Source organism: Oxyura jamaicensis, chromosome 21 (genome assembly GCF_011077185.1).
Source record: "Oxyura jamaicensis isolate SHBP4307 breed ruddy duck chromosome 21, BPBGC_Ojam_1.0, whole genome shotgun sequence".
Taxonomy (NCBI): Eukaryota; Metazoa; Chordata; class Aves; order Anseriformes; family Anatidae; genus Oxyura; species Oxyura jamaicensis.
In genome coordinates this window covers 4062035-4079037 of record NC_048913.1, presented here as the reverse complement: position 1 = coordinate 4079037, position 17003 = coordinate 4062035, and the positions used below count along the sequence as shown (strand labels likewise).

At 47.4% G+C, this 17003-nt stretch overlaps 1 protein-coding gene across 9 annotated transcripts in view; it reads left to right on the top strand.

Moving 5' to 3' along the window:
• RERE (arginine-glutamic acid dipeptide repeats) overlaps nucleotides 1–17003 on the top strand; it is a 228678-nt gene that overhangs the window by 120604 nt on the left and 91071 nt on the right. For 8 of the 9 annotated variants that reach the window (XM_035344932.1, XM_035344929.1, XM_035344927.1 and 5 more), the window contains 2 exons: nucleotides 2408–2512; nucleotides 16925–16973. In XM_035344932.1, coding sequence (XP_035200823.1) covers nucleotides 2408–2512; nucleotides 16925–16973 — 154 coding nt within the window. Of the gene's footprint in view, nucleotides 1–2407; nucleotides 2513–7608; nucleotides 7847–16924; nucleotides 16974–17003 lie in introns of those variants that run through there. The other variant, XM_035344936.1, reaches the window with a different exon arrangement.

Below are 17003 nucleotides of genomic sequence, written 5' to 3'. Positions count from 1 at the left end.
AGTGAAGGCTGCTGACGTCCTAACCTGATCGCTTTTCCCAACCTCTTTTGTTTTATCTGCCTTTCCTGTTTGTTTGGAAATGCAAGCCATAGGCAGCTCTCAGATAATAACTCGTTTTATTTCTCTTTTTTGGCATAAGGTTTCACTGTTTGGGATTTTTCATACTGTCAGTAATTCTCAGAGGCTTGTATACGGTATCTAAAGATGCTGAGAATTGGGAGGATGCACTTTTGCAGGATAAAGATTTGATTTTGCTGCATGCTTTTAGCAAATTAATGCTTCTAAGTAATTTTCAGTGTACAAGGCATAAGGGTAGCTGTTCATGGTGTTCTTCCAGTCTGAGAACACGCAGTAGGCAAAATACATCGTGATGCCTGAAAGAAAGGTTAACTCGAAATTCTCATTTCCTATAAAATGAGATTATTTCTTTGCCCTCTGCAAACAAATGGCTCTGGTCACACAATGAGTTGATGACAAACTAGGAAATAAAACCACTGACTGTAACTTCCAATCTTCTGCTCTAACCAGTGGAAAAATGTAACTTGAGGATACTTGTGGATTCCTGTGGAAATGTGTAATAAAAGTGACGGCCTTTTTACCTACATGGTGAGGCCTTGTGGTAATTTGTAGTGCTGTTTTTCTGAAAAGCTGCGTATTGCTTGCATGAAAATAGCTAACACAAGCTTACCTGGACAACTGTTAGTTATTACTGACTGTCAGATGAATTATTGGAAGGAAGCTAAATCAGTTTACCCCAGAATTCCCTTTAAATGAGAATTTCATGTGAAATATCAAAACAAACATCCCTTTTCTTTTGAAGTGAGTAAACTAGGAAGCTAGGTTCAGGACACCAAGGGAAAATACCGCTAGCAAATAAGTTTGTTTTCCAGGATTTCCCTGTGTGAGGTCTCAATTGCGGACCTTGTTAATATCCCATTCCAGCCTGGCGTGACCTGGGCACAATTCAGTGCTGCTTTGCCGTTTGCCAGGAAGGCAGTTGACTGGGAATTAGGCAGGCACAGGGGCAGTTATGCAGCCCCAGCTCCCAGATAGCCAGATGGATTTGGTCTTACAACAGACGGCCGCTTGCCCACCTTACCAGTCCTCCTAGTGCCTTTCCCTCCCTTGCAGTAATTGACGATGTGCACAAGGGCTCCTGTTCTGCCGACGGGAAGCCTTTCTGAAGATTAGGAAAGGGAAACGAGCTTAGCATCTTGGCCAGCTTTCTAGGGCAGGTTTTCACATATACAGTACTGAAATAGGCTTCTCTGAGAAGAGGAGGCAAACACATCCACTATTATTACAGGTAAAATAATTTTTCACCTTGTGTTGGTGGCAGTAGCATTTTTCAGCTTTAACCGAGAGAGGCAAACCTTTTTACAATGTTTAATAAGCCCCACAGCCGCTGATGTGGAATTGCAGGCACAATTCAGTAAATACAGGTGAAAAAGATGCTGTCTGTATTAATACCAGAAAGCCTGACGTGCTGAAACAGAACAAAATCTCATACTTTATTGCACCGAATCAAGTTTAGATAAAATGCACAAACTCTTGGGCTTGTGCCCGTTTGTTTCTGCTCTCCTCTGATCTGGTTTATTTGACTACAGTGAATTGCAAGGCGTTGGGTGACAGAGCGTGGGCAGCTGTTGCATCCCGACAGCCCAGCAAACCCTTGTGGAAGTCAGATGCAACTTCTAGCAGCTAATATTCATGCTCGACCTCAAGGATAATGTCTCTATCATGCTATATTAAAAAATAATTACTAGCAGTCTGCTATAGAACAAGCTAATAAATCCCTGTGCTCGCTCGCTCTCATTTTGGAAGTGTTTCATGTATTATAGAAGACCAAGTAGAAGGAAAAAACTCATTTGCCGTTCCATGTTTGGAATTTCCATCATTAGGATTGCTCTGAAGGCACAGCATGGCTTTGTTTTCTGTATTTGAAAGCAACAAAACTTTCTAAGCTGCAGTTTTGTATAGCTTTATAAGTAAAAAGCTGGCTTCCCAAGTAAAATAAACAGTAGAATTTTTGAAGCTTCCTTAAAGCTTTAATTGTAAAAAAAAACTATAAACTGTATAAACCTTGAAAAAAAAGGCATTTTCAGGATTCTAGGGCAGATACTGGTTGTTAGTCTACCTGGCTAATTTGGGGCTCCTCAGGACTGTGCTGGCTGAATGAGAATTAATGAATGTAGAATGTAATCTGAGGCACTGTAACCGAATCTTCTTCCCTTGCTACCATGGGAAGAATCTACGTGGATGTTTGTTAAAACAGACTTGTATTTATGAAATTTTATACCTTTATGAGAACATAAGGATCTCTGTTTTATAAACAGATTGCAGTAGTGTTTAATTAAAATAGCTGTTATTCAGATAGAATTCTAATGCCATTTTTCCTTTCTTTCAGAGGGAAGTGTAATATCTCCCATTTCTCTGACATATTTGCTGCTAGAGAGTTTAAAGCTCGAGTGGATTCATTTTTCTACATACTGGGCTATAATCCAGAGACAAGGTAAGTGAAGCGGCTTTTAAAGACAACCTTTGTGACAGATTTGAGCCTGTAGAAACAGAAGAACTTTGGAAGGGAAGAAAAGCTAAAATCAAGTATGATGCTGACAAGAAGGCGGGGTGGAAAGGAATATGAAGGAGAAGCTACCTGTTCAGCCACGGGTGTGTACAGGAGAAGGAGATGACAGTTGTGCATCAGGTCCTGATACTTGGTTGCATTTCTCAGTAAATAGCTGACTGTTTCAGAACAGATATTTAGAGATGTGATTTTTTTTTTTTTTTTAGAAGTTAGAGACATTAGCAGGGACTCCTAGGGCTGTCATTGATTAGATGCACACCCTGGAAAATACTTTGGAAAATACATACACATCTTCTGGTAAACAGTGTCAAAACTTTTACAGCTAAGAAATTGTGTTGAAAGCTTTTAAGTGTGGAAGTTCATGTTCGCATGTGTAAATGCCCATACCAGTCTCTAATCAGCTCTGCAGTGCAAACCCTGCTGATACTAGTCTACCTTCATTATTTTTCGAGTCCAGATGCTGACTTTTTTCACTTCTGTAGCTCTGTAAACACAGAAGCCTTACAAATACTGTCCTAAAGAGTTTGCTGTCTAAGGGCCTCGTTCTGTGAGCACTTGAGTAACAGCTGAACAGGGCTCAGCAAGGACTGTGGCTGAATGCAGAATGCTTTCAATAGAGAGAATGTTAATTAGCTTGTGGACCTTTGATTTTTAGAGATACTGTTGAGAACTAGTGTTATTTTAAGTGGGGATTAGATAGGCATACAAATAATAACTATATTAATTGGTACACTGGAGATTAACAGTTTTTAATACAGATATAAATCTTCGTGCTTCAGGGCACAGGCAACCACTAACTGCTTGCAGTTGGGAAGAAACTGCGTGGGCATATGTAATTGCTTGGTTCTGAGGTTTCCTGTACCTTACTCTGAAGAGTTTTACATGTCCATGTGTTTGAGACAGGATATTGGATTGAGTGAACTCTTTTAATTGATTCAGACTACATCGATAGCAAGTTATATCAGCATAGGTCCCTAGGATTGCCTAGGAGGCAGTCTTGCTGGTGTATGCTGCAGAGCTCTGGGCGGGGAAAAAACACCATGAAACCCTATAATATTTGAAGATACATTATGTTCAAGCGTTTTTCTAACATCTGTGTGTGTTTTCCTGGAGCAGTCCACCCAGGAGAGGCACAGATGTTTGGCTCTGATACTCAGCATCACACTTGACCCCTGTTTTAACTTGGTCACTGTGCTTTGATGCATTTGGATTTTGAGGGAATGTTAAACGAACTCTTTGTACTGGTGTTCAAATAGCTTTTTAATGAACGACTTCTTTGTGAAATGCCATTTTTGCCGGCACTTTTAAACCAACATTTTGTGTAGAAGTAGCTGTTAATTCTCCTGGCTATTAGAAAGTGACTGAGCCTGAAAAGATCAATGCAATGACAAAGCACAGCACTGAGTGATCAGCTAATTGCTCAGAGTGGCCAGCTCTCAAAACGTAAGCTTTTCTTCAGTTGGTTACAGACGGATGTTCTTGGTTTTTAGCTCTTGTTTTGTCGTGAGTGGGGTAGGTTTTGAAAAAGGACCTGAGCTTAAGCTGCTTGATTAATGATGACCTGTGTGTTCGCTACTGCATTGCAATGTGTGCTTCTTTGATTCCCTACTTCAGATTTATTTGGCTTTTGGAAGTAAAAGTATTGTACCACGTCTCAGGATGACCTGCTCATGGCTTGACTGCGAAAACAAGACTTCATCTTGCATTTGACATGACTTTGTAGTTCAGTGTTCTGTTTCACGTGGAAAAAATAGAAAACGGTTATGGTTCACAATGTTGTGGGTGTGGGGTATTGCCTCGGACCCCCTCACTCAGCTGGCCTGTAGAAATGTGGGATCAGACATGTTCTGGGACCAACCAGCCTTGAGCTGTGCATCGCGTCTACAAAGATGCATTTCTGTTGGAGTGCTTTTAATTTGTGTTCACCGTAAGATGCTCATGTGCTTTGCCAGGACTCTCAAATGCGGTTTAGAGTGTTGGGAATCCAACCATTTTCTGTTTTCATGTCTTCCATTTAAACAAACAAAACCAAATCCCCAAACCCTGGTGTGGTGCATGTGTAACGAAGGAGGCCCCTTTGTTCTGGAAGCGTAAAGGAGAGCATGCTTTGTCCTTTATTTCCTGTTTGAGAGCTTGTTGACTGCAGATTTAGCGCAGGAAATATTGGCCGTGATCCTTTTGGTGATGTTCTGTGCTCCGGAGGCGTCTGTACGACCTGCGTGCCTTGGGTTAGCTTTGGTCTTCACAGTGTATGTGAAGCTGGTTTTGTTTTACGGATTTTGGGGAAAGCCTGTATGCTGTGTTTCAGTAATTCTTGCATCAGTGAGGGAAATCTGATGGTGGAACGTAGTAAAACCAATCTTCAAGCTAAACGCTGAATGTTGTCACCTTGAATTGAGTGTTACTCAAGCTAGTAGGCAGAATGGAAATAGTTCCTGGCTCTCCAGAACGTGGAATATATCCACTGAACACGTATAGCCAGCTGGGAAAGAACATTCATTTAGTGAGGAGTATGGAAAAAATAATTAGTATTTGTTGGGCGAGGGATATAATGGAGAAAGGAGCTGAGCGCAGGGACCTGTAAATCTGACAACGGCTTATTCCACAAACAGGGAATCCCACTGAAACTTCTGCTTCTCCAAATGGCAGGATGAGACCAATCCTTCGCCAGAGAAGAAATGGTTTCTTAGGTTTCTTAGCATTCTCATAATTATATTCCATAATTGATGTGTTATTTTTAGTGTTGCTTGGAGGCTGTATTCGATTCAGCTGAACAATTTTTATTAATGTCTTACTTTTGTTTTCCCACCCTTGTACCAACGTACCTTGGAATATGGAGAGCACTATTGAAGTGTAGACATCTAAAGGTAGCTTGAGGGGGAATTAAAGTTATCGATAACTTAGCAAGAGGTACTTTTATGTAATGTCATTACTCTTCTGTGTGTATTTTCCTTTTCTGGTTTTGAAAATAGGATAATAGAAATGAACATCAGCTGTTCTTTTTGAACCTCCCCTTGATATGAGCTTGGGTGCTTGGCCTGCAGGCTGGGGAGGTAGCGGGCCCTTTGTGTTGGAGCTCAGGTGGGTTTAGAAGCATTTTGAGGCTTGCAGCGTTGCTGTTGAGAAGCATTCATGGCCAAAAGACAACAGCCCTACATATCACATCAGAAAACCAGTAACCACAAGCTGTTGGTTTTGGCTTCTGAGTCAGAAACGAGCTCTGCCTGTTGAAAGAAAACAGCAAGGCTCTGGAGCATCATCGCTGCCTCCTGACCTCAGAGCTGCCTTTCCCCATCTGACACCTTATCCCCCTCCTTCGCTACAGCTGCGGGTTCTTGTCCCATCCCTAGCGTAGTGCCAGAGGGTGCTGATGCTGGCAGGAGCTTTTTCTCGTCTTCCTTTTGTGCTGTGAGATCCCAAATGGACTGAGAGGAGCAGCTCTGAGCTTCCTGGCTCACGGACAGGGGCACGCCACCTGCCAGCGTTCGTTCTGCTCTAGTGGCGTGCTGGCCCGTGGCACGCCATCAGCTGCTTCAGGAGGGAATGAGCACGTTACGAGCTTCGTCTGACACGGGCATCCGTAAATAGACGTGGACTTTAACGCTCCTCAATTTTGCTTGGAGCTAGAAATAATCAGATATTGTTCTATAAACACCATTCGTGTAGGTCTAGGAACAGGTAAGAGCAGTGTATGTTAGCAAGTCAAGAAGCCAGGGTGGAGCTGAGTGTTAGTAGGGTTTGCAAAACTTCCTCCTGATATTGTCTCGTTTAGAAAAAAAATATAAATAAGAAAATATCCACAACCCAAGTGTGAACAGAGGCTGGGCAGGACTGCAGAGCTCTGTTTTTCCATTGGATCCTTTTGCCTTGGTACATTTTAGCAGTCAGAATATTCTGGTTCTGTGCACATTACAGCACTTAGGGCAGTGATAGAGGGGGAAATCATCATCAAAATGTACCCTTATGTCTCAAAGCAGAGCCTTAAGTGAGTTCCCGTTACGCTTACACTTGGTAGGACGTTACAGCAGTTTGGATCCTGGTTTATTTAAGACAGACAATTCCTGCAGCAATTAAGTCCCATTAAAAAAATGAAAGGGGTTGGCAATTTTAAATACTCTCAGAAATATATAAAATGGGGGGCTCTGTGTGCGGGGAACAGATGCCTTCTATACATCAGAAATTACGGCCAAGCTCTTTCATGCCAGCCTTGTGTAAGACACCCAGCAGAGCCTTGGTAGCTGAATGATTTGAAGGGTATCGCCTGTGTTAGGGTAACACTTTCTTACCAGATTGCTGCCTGAGAGAGAAAATTTGGGATTGTCCCGTGGCCTGGTTTGTTTTGCTTAACCTGTGTTAGTTTTTGAAATTTCAGAATGTAAGAAACTTTTTGCCCCTTTGCAGCCTCGCAGGGAGTTCAGGCGTCTGCTCCGAAATAGCAGCAGGGATCCCAAGGGAAGCACTTTGTGCTGCAAGGCACAGGGTGTTACTCAAAAAACACACAGCTGCAAATTTGGCAGAAAGTGGCACTAACAGCGAGCACTGCCCGAAGTGCAGGATGTGACAGGCGAGGCGGGTCTGGCCTCCCCTGCCCTCACCGTGGCGGTGCTGCGGCGCTGCTGATCCGCACCCGCTCCGGCCGGGTGGAGGCGAGCAGAACCGCTGGGTGCTGCTCCCCTTCCCTGTAAACCACCCGGATACCCAAACACCAAGCTCCCCGTCGCTGTGCATCTGCGAAGCCTCCGAGCCTCGCGATCGGCGTTACTTCCTGGGAAGCCGATTGCAAACTCAGGGTTAAAACCAGAAAGCGTTCGCAAGGTACGTCTGCGGCTCGGAGGAGGGCTCGGAGGAGCGGCGGCGCGGCCGCGTTGGCTGTCCCAGAGCCCCTGTTGAAGGCCCCACTTCCCTGCACACTAGCTTGGCTGGCGGGAGCCGCAGCGGCGCCCGTCCCCGCGCCGTGTTTACGGAACCAGCGGGCTCCAGCCTGCTTGCGTGGGGAGGCGGCGTGCGGCCGAGGGAGGGTCACAGCACATGCTCAGTCCTGGCAGTCCGAGGGCGAAGTTTCTGCGTTCTGCGTGCGGGCTTAGGTCATAGCACAAGCTCAGTGAAAGCTCGCTGAGGTCTCTCAGCCTGCATGTGCCTCCATTTTGAGTTGGTAGAGTGGAAAAGGCAGAGTTTGAGCTCTTGACTAGGGGGTTCGGGAATACAGCTAAGCCCACCAGAGCCTGTCATAGGCATGGATGATCCATTCAGCCCCTGCAGGTAGGCTGCATCGCTCTGGCCTCCCCTAAGCAAACGATGATTTTTTGCTGTTGTTTGTGACTTCTGCAATGTTTGTGAAATCATGTCATTGCTCGTGCATGTTCCCCAGGACCCTGTAATCCCACCGGCTTCGCTGCGCAGCTGTTGGTGTGGTGCATGAGGGTGCTGAGCAGGGGATCCGCTGGCTCAGGGGTGCATGTAGCAAAACGCTGAAGCTCTCAGGGCTGACGGTCTTATTTTTATTTTTTTTCGCCTCCCTTCGTGGTGCAGTTTTGATTTCGGTCGTGCTGTCTGCATGCCAACCTTGTGGCAGGGCTGGAGGGAGCTGCAGAAGCAGCCTGCAGGATGCAGCGTTACCGAAGCAGCTGCCGGGGAGCGCTTGGGCCCGCAGCAGCCAGCTCAGGGAACATTTTGGGAGGTACAGGGAACGTTTCTGGAGGCTCAGAGCCCGGCTGGCCGTGGGTGCGTGGTTCTGGGCACGGCCGAAGGGCAGTGAGCAGTCGGTGTTTCCTGGAGAATTAAAGATCTCAGTAGCCAGCATAGTTCCCCTTGCTTGTCAGTCGCATGCAAATAGGACTCGTGCATCTACGCCTGGAGAGGCTTCTGGCAGGGCAGCTGGGGAAGCTGCAGCCCCAGCCAGCAAAATGCTCAGGGTTTTTGTCCTGCTGCTGAGCAGGATGAGGACTCAGTTTTGTGTAATGGTAACACGGCTGCAGCTGGCCCGAGGTCCTTGTGGGCTAGCTACAGCCGGCCGTGACTTGCTGCTGCTGCGTATCTTGGTGGGAGAGGGCTGGGCTGCGTTACTGAGCGGTGACCAACTCAACCTTGTGCACGGCAGGATGCTCCACCCTGCCCCACGGGGCGCTGGGGCAGGGGGCTCGTTCCCCTGGTATGGGAACGCATCCAGTGCGGCGGTGTCAGGCTGGTCCCTGCTGAGCGCGGTGACATCTCGGGAACCGAACAGCCACGGTGGACCTGTCGCTGTTCACCTGCACGGTGTGTGCCACCACGCCTCCCCTCCTGCCCTCGTCAGAGCCCGAGGAGCGGGTGATGAACCAGGCGGCTTAATTGCCCGTGTATTAGTGTGGCGTCGGTACCTGAAGTAACGTCCCCTTTTCCATTCGTATCCGGAGAGCCTAAAATCCAGGACGTTTATTCAGCGTGCGTCGCTGCTGAGTTTTGGCCGTGGTTGGAGCAAAGTCGTGCCCAGTGCCCCTAAACTTGTCTGCCTGAATCACTTGGTAGTTGAGCGCTGTCTCCGTAGGCCGAGGCTGGGAAGCATTCTTATTCCTAATAAAGGAGCTGCTGGAGTGCATACGGGAGCATGCTGCAGTGCAGGAGCACAGGGGTATGAGAACCCATGTCTTTAACATCTTATTCGTTCGCTTACAAGCAGAACTGAATGCATGGGGGGGGGGGGGGGGGTTCAAAGCAGTGCTGGTCCTCAGCAAACGTTTGTGCACATGTTTTAAAAGGATGTGAAGAAAAATGCCAATTGGAACTTGAAATGAAAACTTGGTCACCCTTACTTTTGATGAGTACGAGGTTAAGTTGTAAACGGCACAGGTGGGCAAAGCTGGAAACACCTCCAGGCTGTTATGAAACGTGTTTGTCAAACCCAAGTATTGCGTTTGGCAAAGCAAATCCTGCTGGAACGACAGGCCAAATGTGGTGTCCTTTGCTTAATCACTTGCACATGAGAGCTTGTGGATGCAGCGTTGGCTGTGCCAGCCCCCGGAGCCCCGTGCTGTCGGTGCCGGGCCGGTGTGGAATCGGGAGGTCCCTGCCCCCAGGGAATGTATAGAGGTGTTTTCCTTGCACTCTGCTTGCTGCACATCTTTGGGGTTTCTGAGATCTGTTTTTCCTTTCCCTTCCACATGCTTCAACACAAATGTCTTCCACCAGCTGTGCTACTTGTGGGGCTGCTCAGCCAGCGGAGAGCCAAAGCAGATGGAAAGCCCCGCTGTGCGGGGCTGTACGAGGGTGCGCTTCAGTTAGAAACCACCACCACCACCACAAACCAGCAGGCAGCCTACTTCCATGTACGTTACCGGTGGTGCTGGCAAGGTATTTGGTGTGCCGCAGACCCCTGCCCTTGCTCAGTGTGTGGGATTGTCCTGCAGCTCCTGCTCACGGTGAATTCTGGGGCTGCGGGCGCCCAGAGGATTTTCTCCAGCTGGGAGCCTGGTGCTAGGAGCTGCTTGGAGCTGCCGCTCTTTCACCACACCCTGGTTGAAGAAGTGAATTTATGAGGGGAAGTGCTTGTATTTTGTCCTTTGGATGAAGAAATGCTGGCCGAGTACTTGATAGCCTGAATTCTTTTCTTCTGGCTTCATTTTTGTTTCTTACGAGGCTGTAGGTCAGTAAGATGACCTCTCCCCCTTTCCTTCCAGTTCTCCAGGCTGTGATTTGGTTAATTAGATTTAATTAATGTATTTCCAGGTCAGCATGGCAGAATTAGAGCTATCTTCTAGCTTGCTTTGCGTTCTTCATGCTCAGTGCCTTTAACCTGTGCTGTTGCTTCCTCCTGTGTCTGCTGTGCAAAGAAGCTGGACCCTGGTGTTGCCCAGCAAGCCAAGAGACTGAGCAGTCGATCTGACCTCGATGGAGTTTCGTGGAAAGAAATAGAACTGGCAGATTGCTGCCTGGTCCTGCTGTCCTGCGTAGACGCTGGCTGTGCTGTAGGAGTGGTGCTGGTGCAGTGTGCTCCAAGGGCAGTTACTTGCCGTGGGAGGTGCAGAGGTATTGCCCTGCCATTTTAGAATCTCTACAAGGTAAACTCTTCAAGCAACATAATTTCTTGTTGAAGTCATTTACATGCTTACAGTTCTAGGCAAGGGTTGCTTGTAAGCCAGTAGCATTCTGGTGACTTGTAACTCTGCATCAGGTTTTAGAAATTCTCAAAATTTTTCAAAATGTTAGAAATGAAACTTCAGAGATCTCATACAGAGCAGCTGGAAGAAAACCTCACATCATGAAGGGTTTTCTCCTAACTCATTCTTTTGGCTCTGTGCTCAAAGCACAACGTTACCACGCAGGTAACCCCTCGATGGAGAGAACGCTGGGGTCCCTGCAAGAACCCGTTGTCACAATGGCTCTGCCCCAGCCGGTTCCATCGCACCTTTGCAGCAGAGTTGCGAGGAGCGGGTAGTCTCACTTCTCAAACTGAAACCCGTTGCAAAAATAACACTATCTTGCAAGAGCTTTCCCTGTCTGACTCAAACTTCTGCAAGTACTTCCTTCCTCAAACAGCAGCGTGGATGCAGAAAGCCTGGTCCTGCGCTTCCTTCAGGTCTGCCTCTGCGCTCAGCCGGCAGGCTGGGGCTTGTGCTGGGGATGGAAATGTTGGGACACGTTGGTTCATTCCTGCTTTGGGTTAAGCAATCTCGAGAGATGTTCCCACATGAGTTTATTTGGCTGAAATACAGGTTTAATTTTTTTTCACTCGGAACACAAAATTGCTTCTGCATTTTTTTATTGTAACCCGCTACTGAACAATGTGAAGTCCTTATTAGAAGCCGAGTGCTAACGAGAATGTTTTCTGAGCATTAAGATATGCCTAGGAAAGGGATTTTTAAATCTTGGTCAACATGTTAAGACACAGGTGCAAGCTGGGCACGCGTTGTGTAACTTCAGGTGAGATTTCTGATGGTAGGAAGTAATTGTTGGAACAAGTTAGCGAGCGGTTTAATCTGCAGGCTGAGATACCGCACACCCGCGTAACGAGGGTGAAACCATGTGCCTAATCTTGAAACGAGAATTGCTGTTTGTTTAGGAGGAGGAAAGAAAAAGGCAATCGTGTTATTCTCGGGCCTCCGACTTGCAGGTTTGTTGGTTAACGTTTGAATGTCGTGAACTTGGTTGTTCCCTGTGTATTTTTCACTGCGTGGTGTGAGCACGTAGCTGGCAGAGGGGCCTGCCTGAGTGAGAGCAAGGATCCGTGCGGCTCGGGGGCATGCGCAGGTGCCCAGGAAAGCAGGAAGAGGGCAGAGAGATGCTGCCCACAAACACAACGCAGCCCTAATTTCTGCTTTGCATCGCTGTGCTGAAATGTGAGAGTGGTTTAGCGCTGCGGAGAAGCCAACGTTTGCGAGCTCTGTGTCTTTAAAGACAGAGTCTGCGTGCTGCCGTGCGAGGGAGGAGCGTGGCAAGGCGAGCTCAGTTTTGTCGTGGGGATGCACAGAATAAAATGAAGCAACGTCCAGCCGAGTGAGCCCTTCGGTGGGATGCCAGGCAGCCTTACAAGCCTTGCGAAGCTCTTTTATAACCAGCTGAAGTTGGCCTGTAGTAACTTCCTTCTCCCTGGTTTTGTCCCCCTAGAGATGGAGCAGAATGATCCTTGCCAGATGTTTTTAAAACTGCTTCTGAAGGCTGTTACTTTTTTAATCTGGCATATAGGAGCACTTGCTTAAAAGGATTTAAAAAACAACAAAACAAAACCAAAAACTTTTTCTTAAGACTTTCATAATGACTTCCAATTTTTTCTTACTCTACAGAAATCACAGATATCCAGGAATTGCCTTCTTGGGTCACACCTGAGTTTATGTACCGGGCTATCTTGCCAGTGACCTTTTGGTTAGTGTAAAGTGCGGGATTGCAATCCATGATTAATCTGTCTGAAATAGATGTGATCTAATCTGGCTCTGAATTTTAGTAAGTTGATATTTTTTTGCTGAATAACTAAACCAAAATCTCCCAAGATTCGGTATTTAGTGTTAAATATTCGTATTCCTTAAAAAAAAAAAAACACAAGCCAACAAAAAAATCGGCGTATCTGATTTGTAAGCTGTTTTTCCTGCTGCAAAGAGGATGGGAGAAACTTTTTGAGCGGCCGTTTGTGGCTGAGCATTTCTGCTTGTTTATAAACAGCTTTTTGCTGAAGCATCCCTCTGGCTTAATTACAGATCACCTTGTATACAGAACCGGGAATGGTTATGCCAAGAGTGGTTGAAGATTTAACGCAGGATGCAGTCCTACGTGTGCAGTTTGGGCTGATTTTTACTTATTTTTTTTAAACAACAGCAGTATCAAGCTGTTTTCACCTCGTCTGAGCTGTGGCTGGCTGGTGGCAGGTGTTTCGGAGAGGCCGTGGAAGCACAGTGCGTGGTGGGGAGCAGCGAGTGCGTGGTGGCTGCAGCAAAGCGCAGCTGAACCATCAGCGGGTGAAAGCAGCTGGGGAGGTCTTGGAGAGGTCCTGGGGAGGCCTGCATGGTTTGGTGTGGCTGTGCAGCAGTACCACCTCTCTCACCCCATCTCAGGCCTGTTTCTCGGCATCAGAAACATGCAATTACCGCGTAGCTTGTGTCTTGCTGAACTTTGGTGGTTTTTTTTTTTTTTTTAAAAAAAAAAAAGGGAAGCATGAAAGCAGCAGTATCTCAATTTCGGAGGCTGCACCTTGTGCGCTTGATCCCTGACCTGGCGGGTCCACCTTCGGCACGCCCCCTGCCTGCTGCCTTTCAGAAGCCTGCCTTCCCGACGGGGGCTGTCACCAAGCCTGCTGGCTTCAAGGGCTGCCCTGGAGCCACCTCAGGGGCAGCACAAAGGTAGGACGGTGCAGAGAAGCACTGCACTCAGGTCTGGAAACACATCTAAACCACCTCTGAACTCTACAGAGCTTTGCTGGGAATTTCCAGCCTGGAAACCAGCGGCCTGAGAGCATTTGGTGCTGCAGATCCTGATCCTGAGTCGTCTCAAAGCCGACCTCAAGTGTTTCGTGGTAGCTCAGTCCCTCTCCTTTGCCTGTCGGAAGCAGGGGCTGAGCCTGCTCCGGCGCAGCGATGCCCCGCACAGGCAGGGAGGCAGGTGACCATCACGGGGCTAAGCTTGTTTCTCTCCTGGAAGCCGTGCAGGAGCTGGTGTTGGCAGCCTCCTCTGTCCTTCTCCTTTCTACAGCCGGTAAATGAAAGCCATGCACCTCCCTGTGCTGCCTCCTGTTCCTTTCCCTTCCTCACCTCTGAACCACTATCTCTCGGCAGCGCTGCTTTTGGCCTCGAACCGCCAGCCTCCCCCGAGGCTTCGGATCAGGCCCAAGCGTTCCTGAGCTCAGCATCCCCGAGCTTCACCCTGCTGCTCTGCTCTGGAGGCTCCTCGCCTTCTTGATATGCAGTCGCAGGCTTCCATCTCCTCTCCGAGCAGCCCCTGTTTACTTTGCAGAGCACAACGTTGCCATGGCAGCAGGCTACTTTTCAAAGGGAACATCTTGTCATTATATTTAATCCACTGCAGCTGAAGAGGACTGAAATATTAAGTTGTTGTTGCCATGGATACTGCTTTGTTACATCCGTTCCTTTTGTGTCAGATTTCATACTCGGCGTTGGGTCCTCTTTTTTCTTCCCCGCCGAATAAACACGGGGCGCCTCTCCATTATTCTTGTAATTGCGCGCCAGCAAGATAATTTAGCTTCCAAGTCTACGGCGTGTTTTAGTTTCCACAGGGAGAATTTTCTTCCCATTTGCAAACCCGTTCCTGGGGAGGTGGAAGCTGCCTGCACAGTGCTCTGCAGGTCGCGCGCCCTCGCCGAGCCATCGGCTCCGTGCCCTCGGGAAGCGCAGGGCAGCGTGGGCCAAGCGAGCTCCCTGCACAGCAGCTCACTCCATACCTTGGGGGGCACCTTTGGGGCAGGAATATGATTGGGAAATGTGAAACAAGTGATAAAAAGGCGCACACAAGTGTTTCTCTGCTGGCACATTACTTGCACGTGATGGATCGCGGTCGGACAGCCGTGAGTTTTCCCAGTCAACTCCGCACGAGCGCTGTTACGAGCACAGGTCCCGTCCAAGGTTTTGCTTTTATCTTCGCAGCTACGAACAGGATGCTACAGCATGTGCGGTCTTGATTCTCAAATCCTTCATTATTCATAGTCAGTGTGATGCAAATGAAGGAAATGGGAGTCGGGGAATATTTAGATTTTTTTTCTACCTACCCAGAAAGCGGCTTTACCTTTCTGGTGAAACACCCAACCGACCTGTGCAGCCTTTGGCTCGTGCGAGGCATTGTAGCTGCACGGACACGTTTCAGGTCTGACTTGAGCTGACTAGTAGAGAGGTGCACGGCTGTAAAATGGCTTCTGGGAATCGAGGAAGAGCATCAGCATTTTCGTGGCGGCTTCTCCTTTGTTCCTTGCGGGGACAAATCCCGACACCCTATAGCTGTAAAAAAGCGCATCACAGTATTTCATTCATAGCTTGGTTGGGGGTACAAAATGGGGTTTCTGGCTGAGACATTTCTCTGCCTAACCTGAAAGCCAGAAGATGGTGTCAGCTCGACTTGCAGAAGCATCCATGGGAGGAAAGGACTCTGACACGTCCTCCCTTCCAGGAGAGTTTGGCACGTGTGGCTGCAGCGTGGATCGGCTTCCCAGGAAGGCAGCGTTGGGTGGGCATCGGGACATCAGCCCGGGTATCACAGAACCTGTTTGGAGTCCTGACAGGCCCCACTGTCACCTTGCCTTGGCTGAGGTCCGTTCAGATCTGCTGCTGCAGTTTCCCCACTTGTGAATAAAATTTCACGGTGGTCAGCGCGGTCAAGTTCAGTTCAGTGCTCGTCTGCAGCGTAGTTTGGTGTGGTGGGATGAAAATATTCCTGAGGGTATGCAAATGGTCACGTCCGAAAATCCTCTGGTTTTATCTTGCGATGATACTTGCTGCTTTGCTTGGTAGCTCGGCACAGGGCTGGCAGTTTCTGGTGGTGGTTTGAATTTCTATGGTTTAAAGAAATGTGGTTCTCTTGGTGGCTTGTGGTCACCGTGAGCATAGCGGGGCGAGTAAGAAATCCCACAGGGCAGCAACTTACTTGTCAGATGATGTTATTCCTAAAAAAAAAAAAAAAAAAAAAAATCAAATTGCAAGATGAACTCAAGTTTGCTGTGCCAGATTAAGGATGGTTTTAGGTTTGTGCGTACCCTCCTCCTTGCTGGTGGGTTAAAACTCCTAAACGGAAGCTGTCTGTTACACGCAACCTGGGGGCAAAGAACAACGTTGGTCTTGACACTGAATTTCTTCAGGTTTGGTTCTGGTCTTTAACACTCATTTTACAGGCATCTTGGGGGGTGATGGAGCTTTCCTGACGGCAGCTGTGTTCAGTACCCCGAGTACCGGTGCTGCGGCACAGATGCTGTTGTGGACTGGTGAGGTGGCTCTTGCCAAGAGCTGGGTGAGGAAGGAGATGGCAGCAAACGAGTGCCATGGCTTAAAATAGCTGTTGGGAAAGGAGCATTCCAGTAAATAACTTCGCTGGTGTGCCTTGCTGCTTATATGGTAACTTGTTTTATAAAGAAAAAGTGTCAAAGGGCAGGCTCTAGTGATAAAGAAGCTTTATTTATCCTTGGTTAGTCAAAATCTCATAGGAAAAACAACTTTGGACACGTCAAATAGCCTGGAAGAAATGGCCTTGTTGCTGCAGACTCTGGTAACGCAAGGCTCTCTGTTCAAACGTGAATAACAAATATTTTTTCTTTAAAATACTCTCTTTTTCCAAATGAAAATGCCCATCAAGGTGTCCATAAGGAACGTGTTATTTCCCTTGCATTTTTCTGTAGCTTAGCGCTTTGCGCGTTGGGTGCGTTATTTTAGATCTGGTGTTGAAATAAGCAATTAATGGATCATCGCCCTCGTAAAAGTCAGAGGGATGCTCGCTGCAAGGCGATGCTCTGCAGGCTTTAGAGCTGGCTGACTCAAGCACTGAGCAGTTCAGAGCTGTAGAGAACTGTGAAAGGGCTTTTAAAGGATCTCGATTAGAAGCCAGCATTATTTCTATATTGCGTGGCATCTGAGCTTCAAAGGAGGACGATGCGCATCCCTTCATCAGCTGCCTGGTGCTTTCTGCTGCTGTGACTTCAGATCACTCCAGGGAATTACTCTTGGCTCCAACAGTGTGACTAAAACCTTCCAGGCTTGTCCCATTGGTTTTTATCATTTGCAGTGTGGCCTGTAATATTCCTGAGTATATCTTATTTTTTAAAAATATTTTTTGCTTCTCTTCCATTTGCATTGCAGATGCAATGCCAAAAAACGCAGACCATAATCCTGAGTTTCATTAATCATACTTCGTTCTCATTACTGGTTTTTCTTTTTATATTAGGAGGCTAAACAGTACCCAAGGTGAAATCAGAGTTGGACCCAGTCATCAGGTAAGGGATTCTGTTTGTATTTTCATAGCT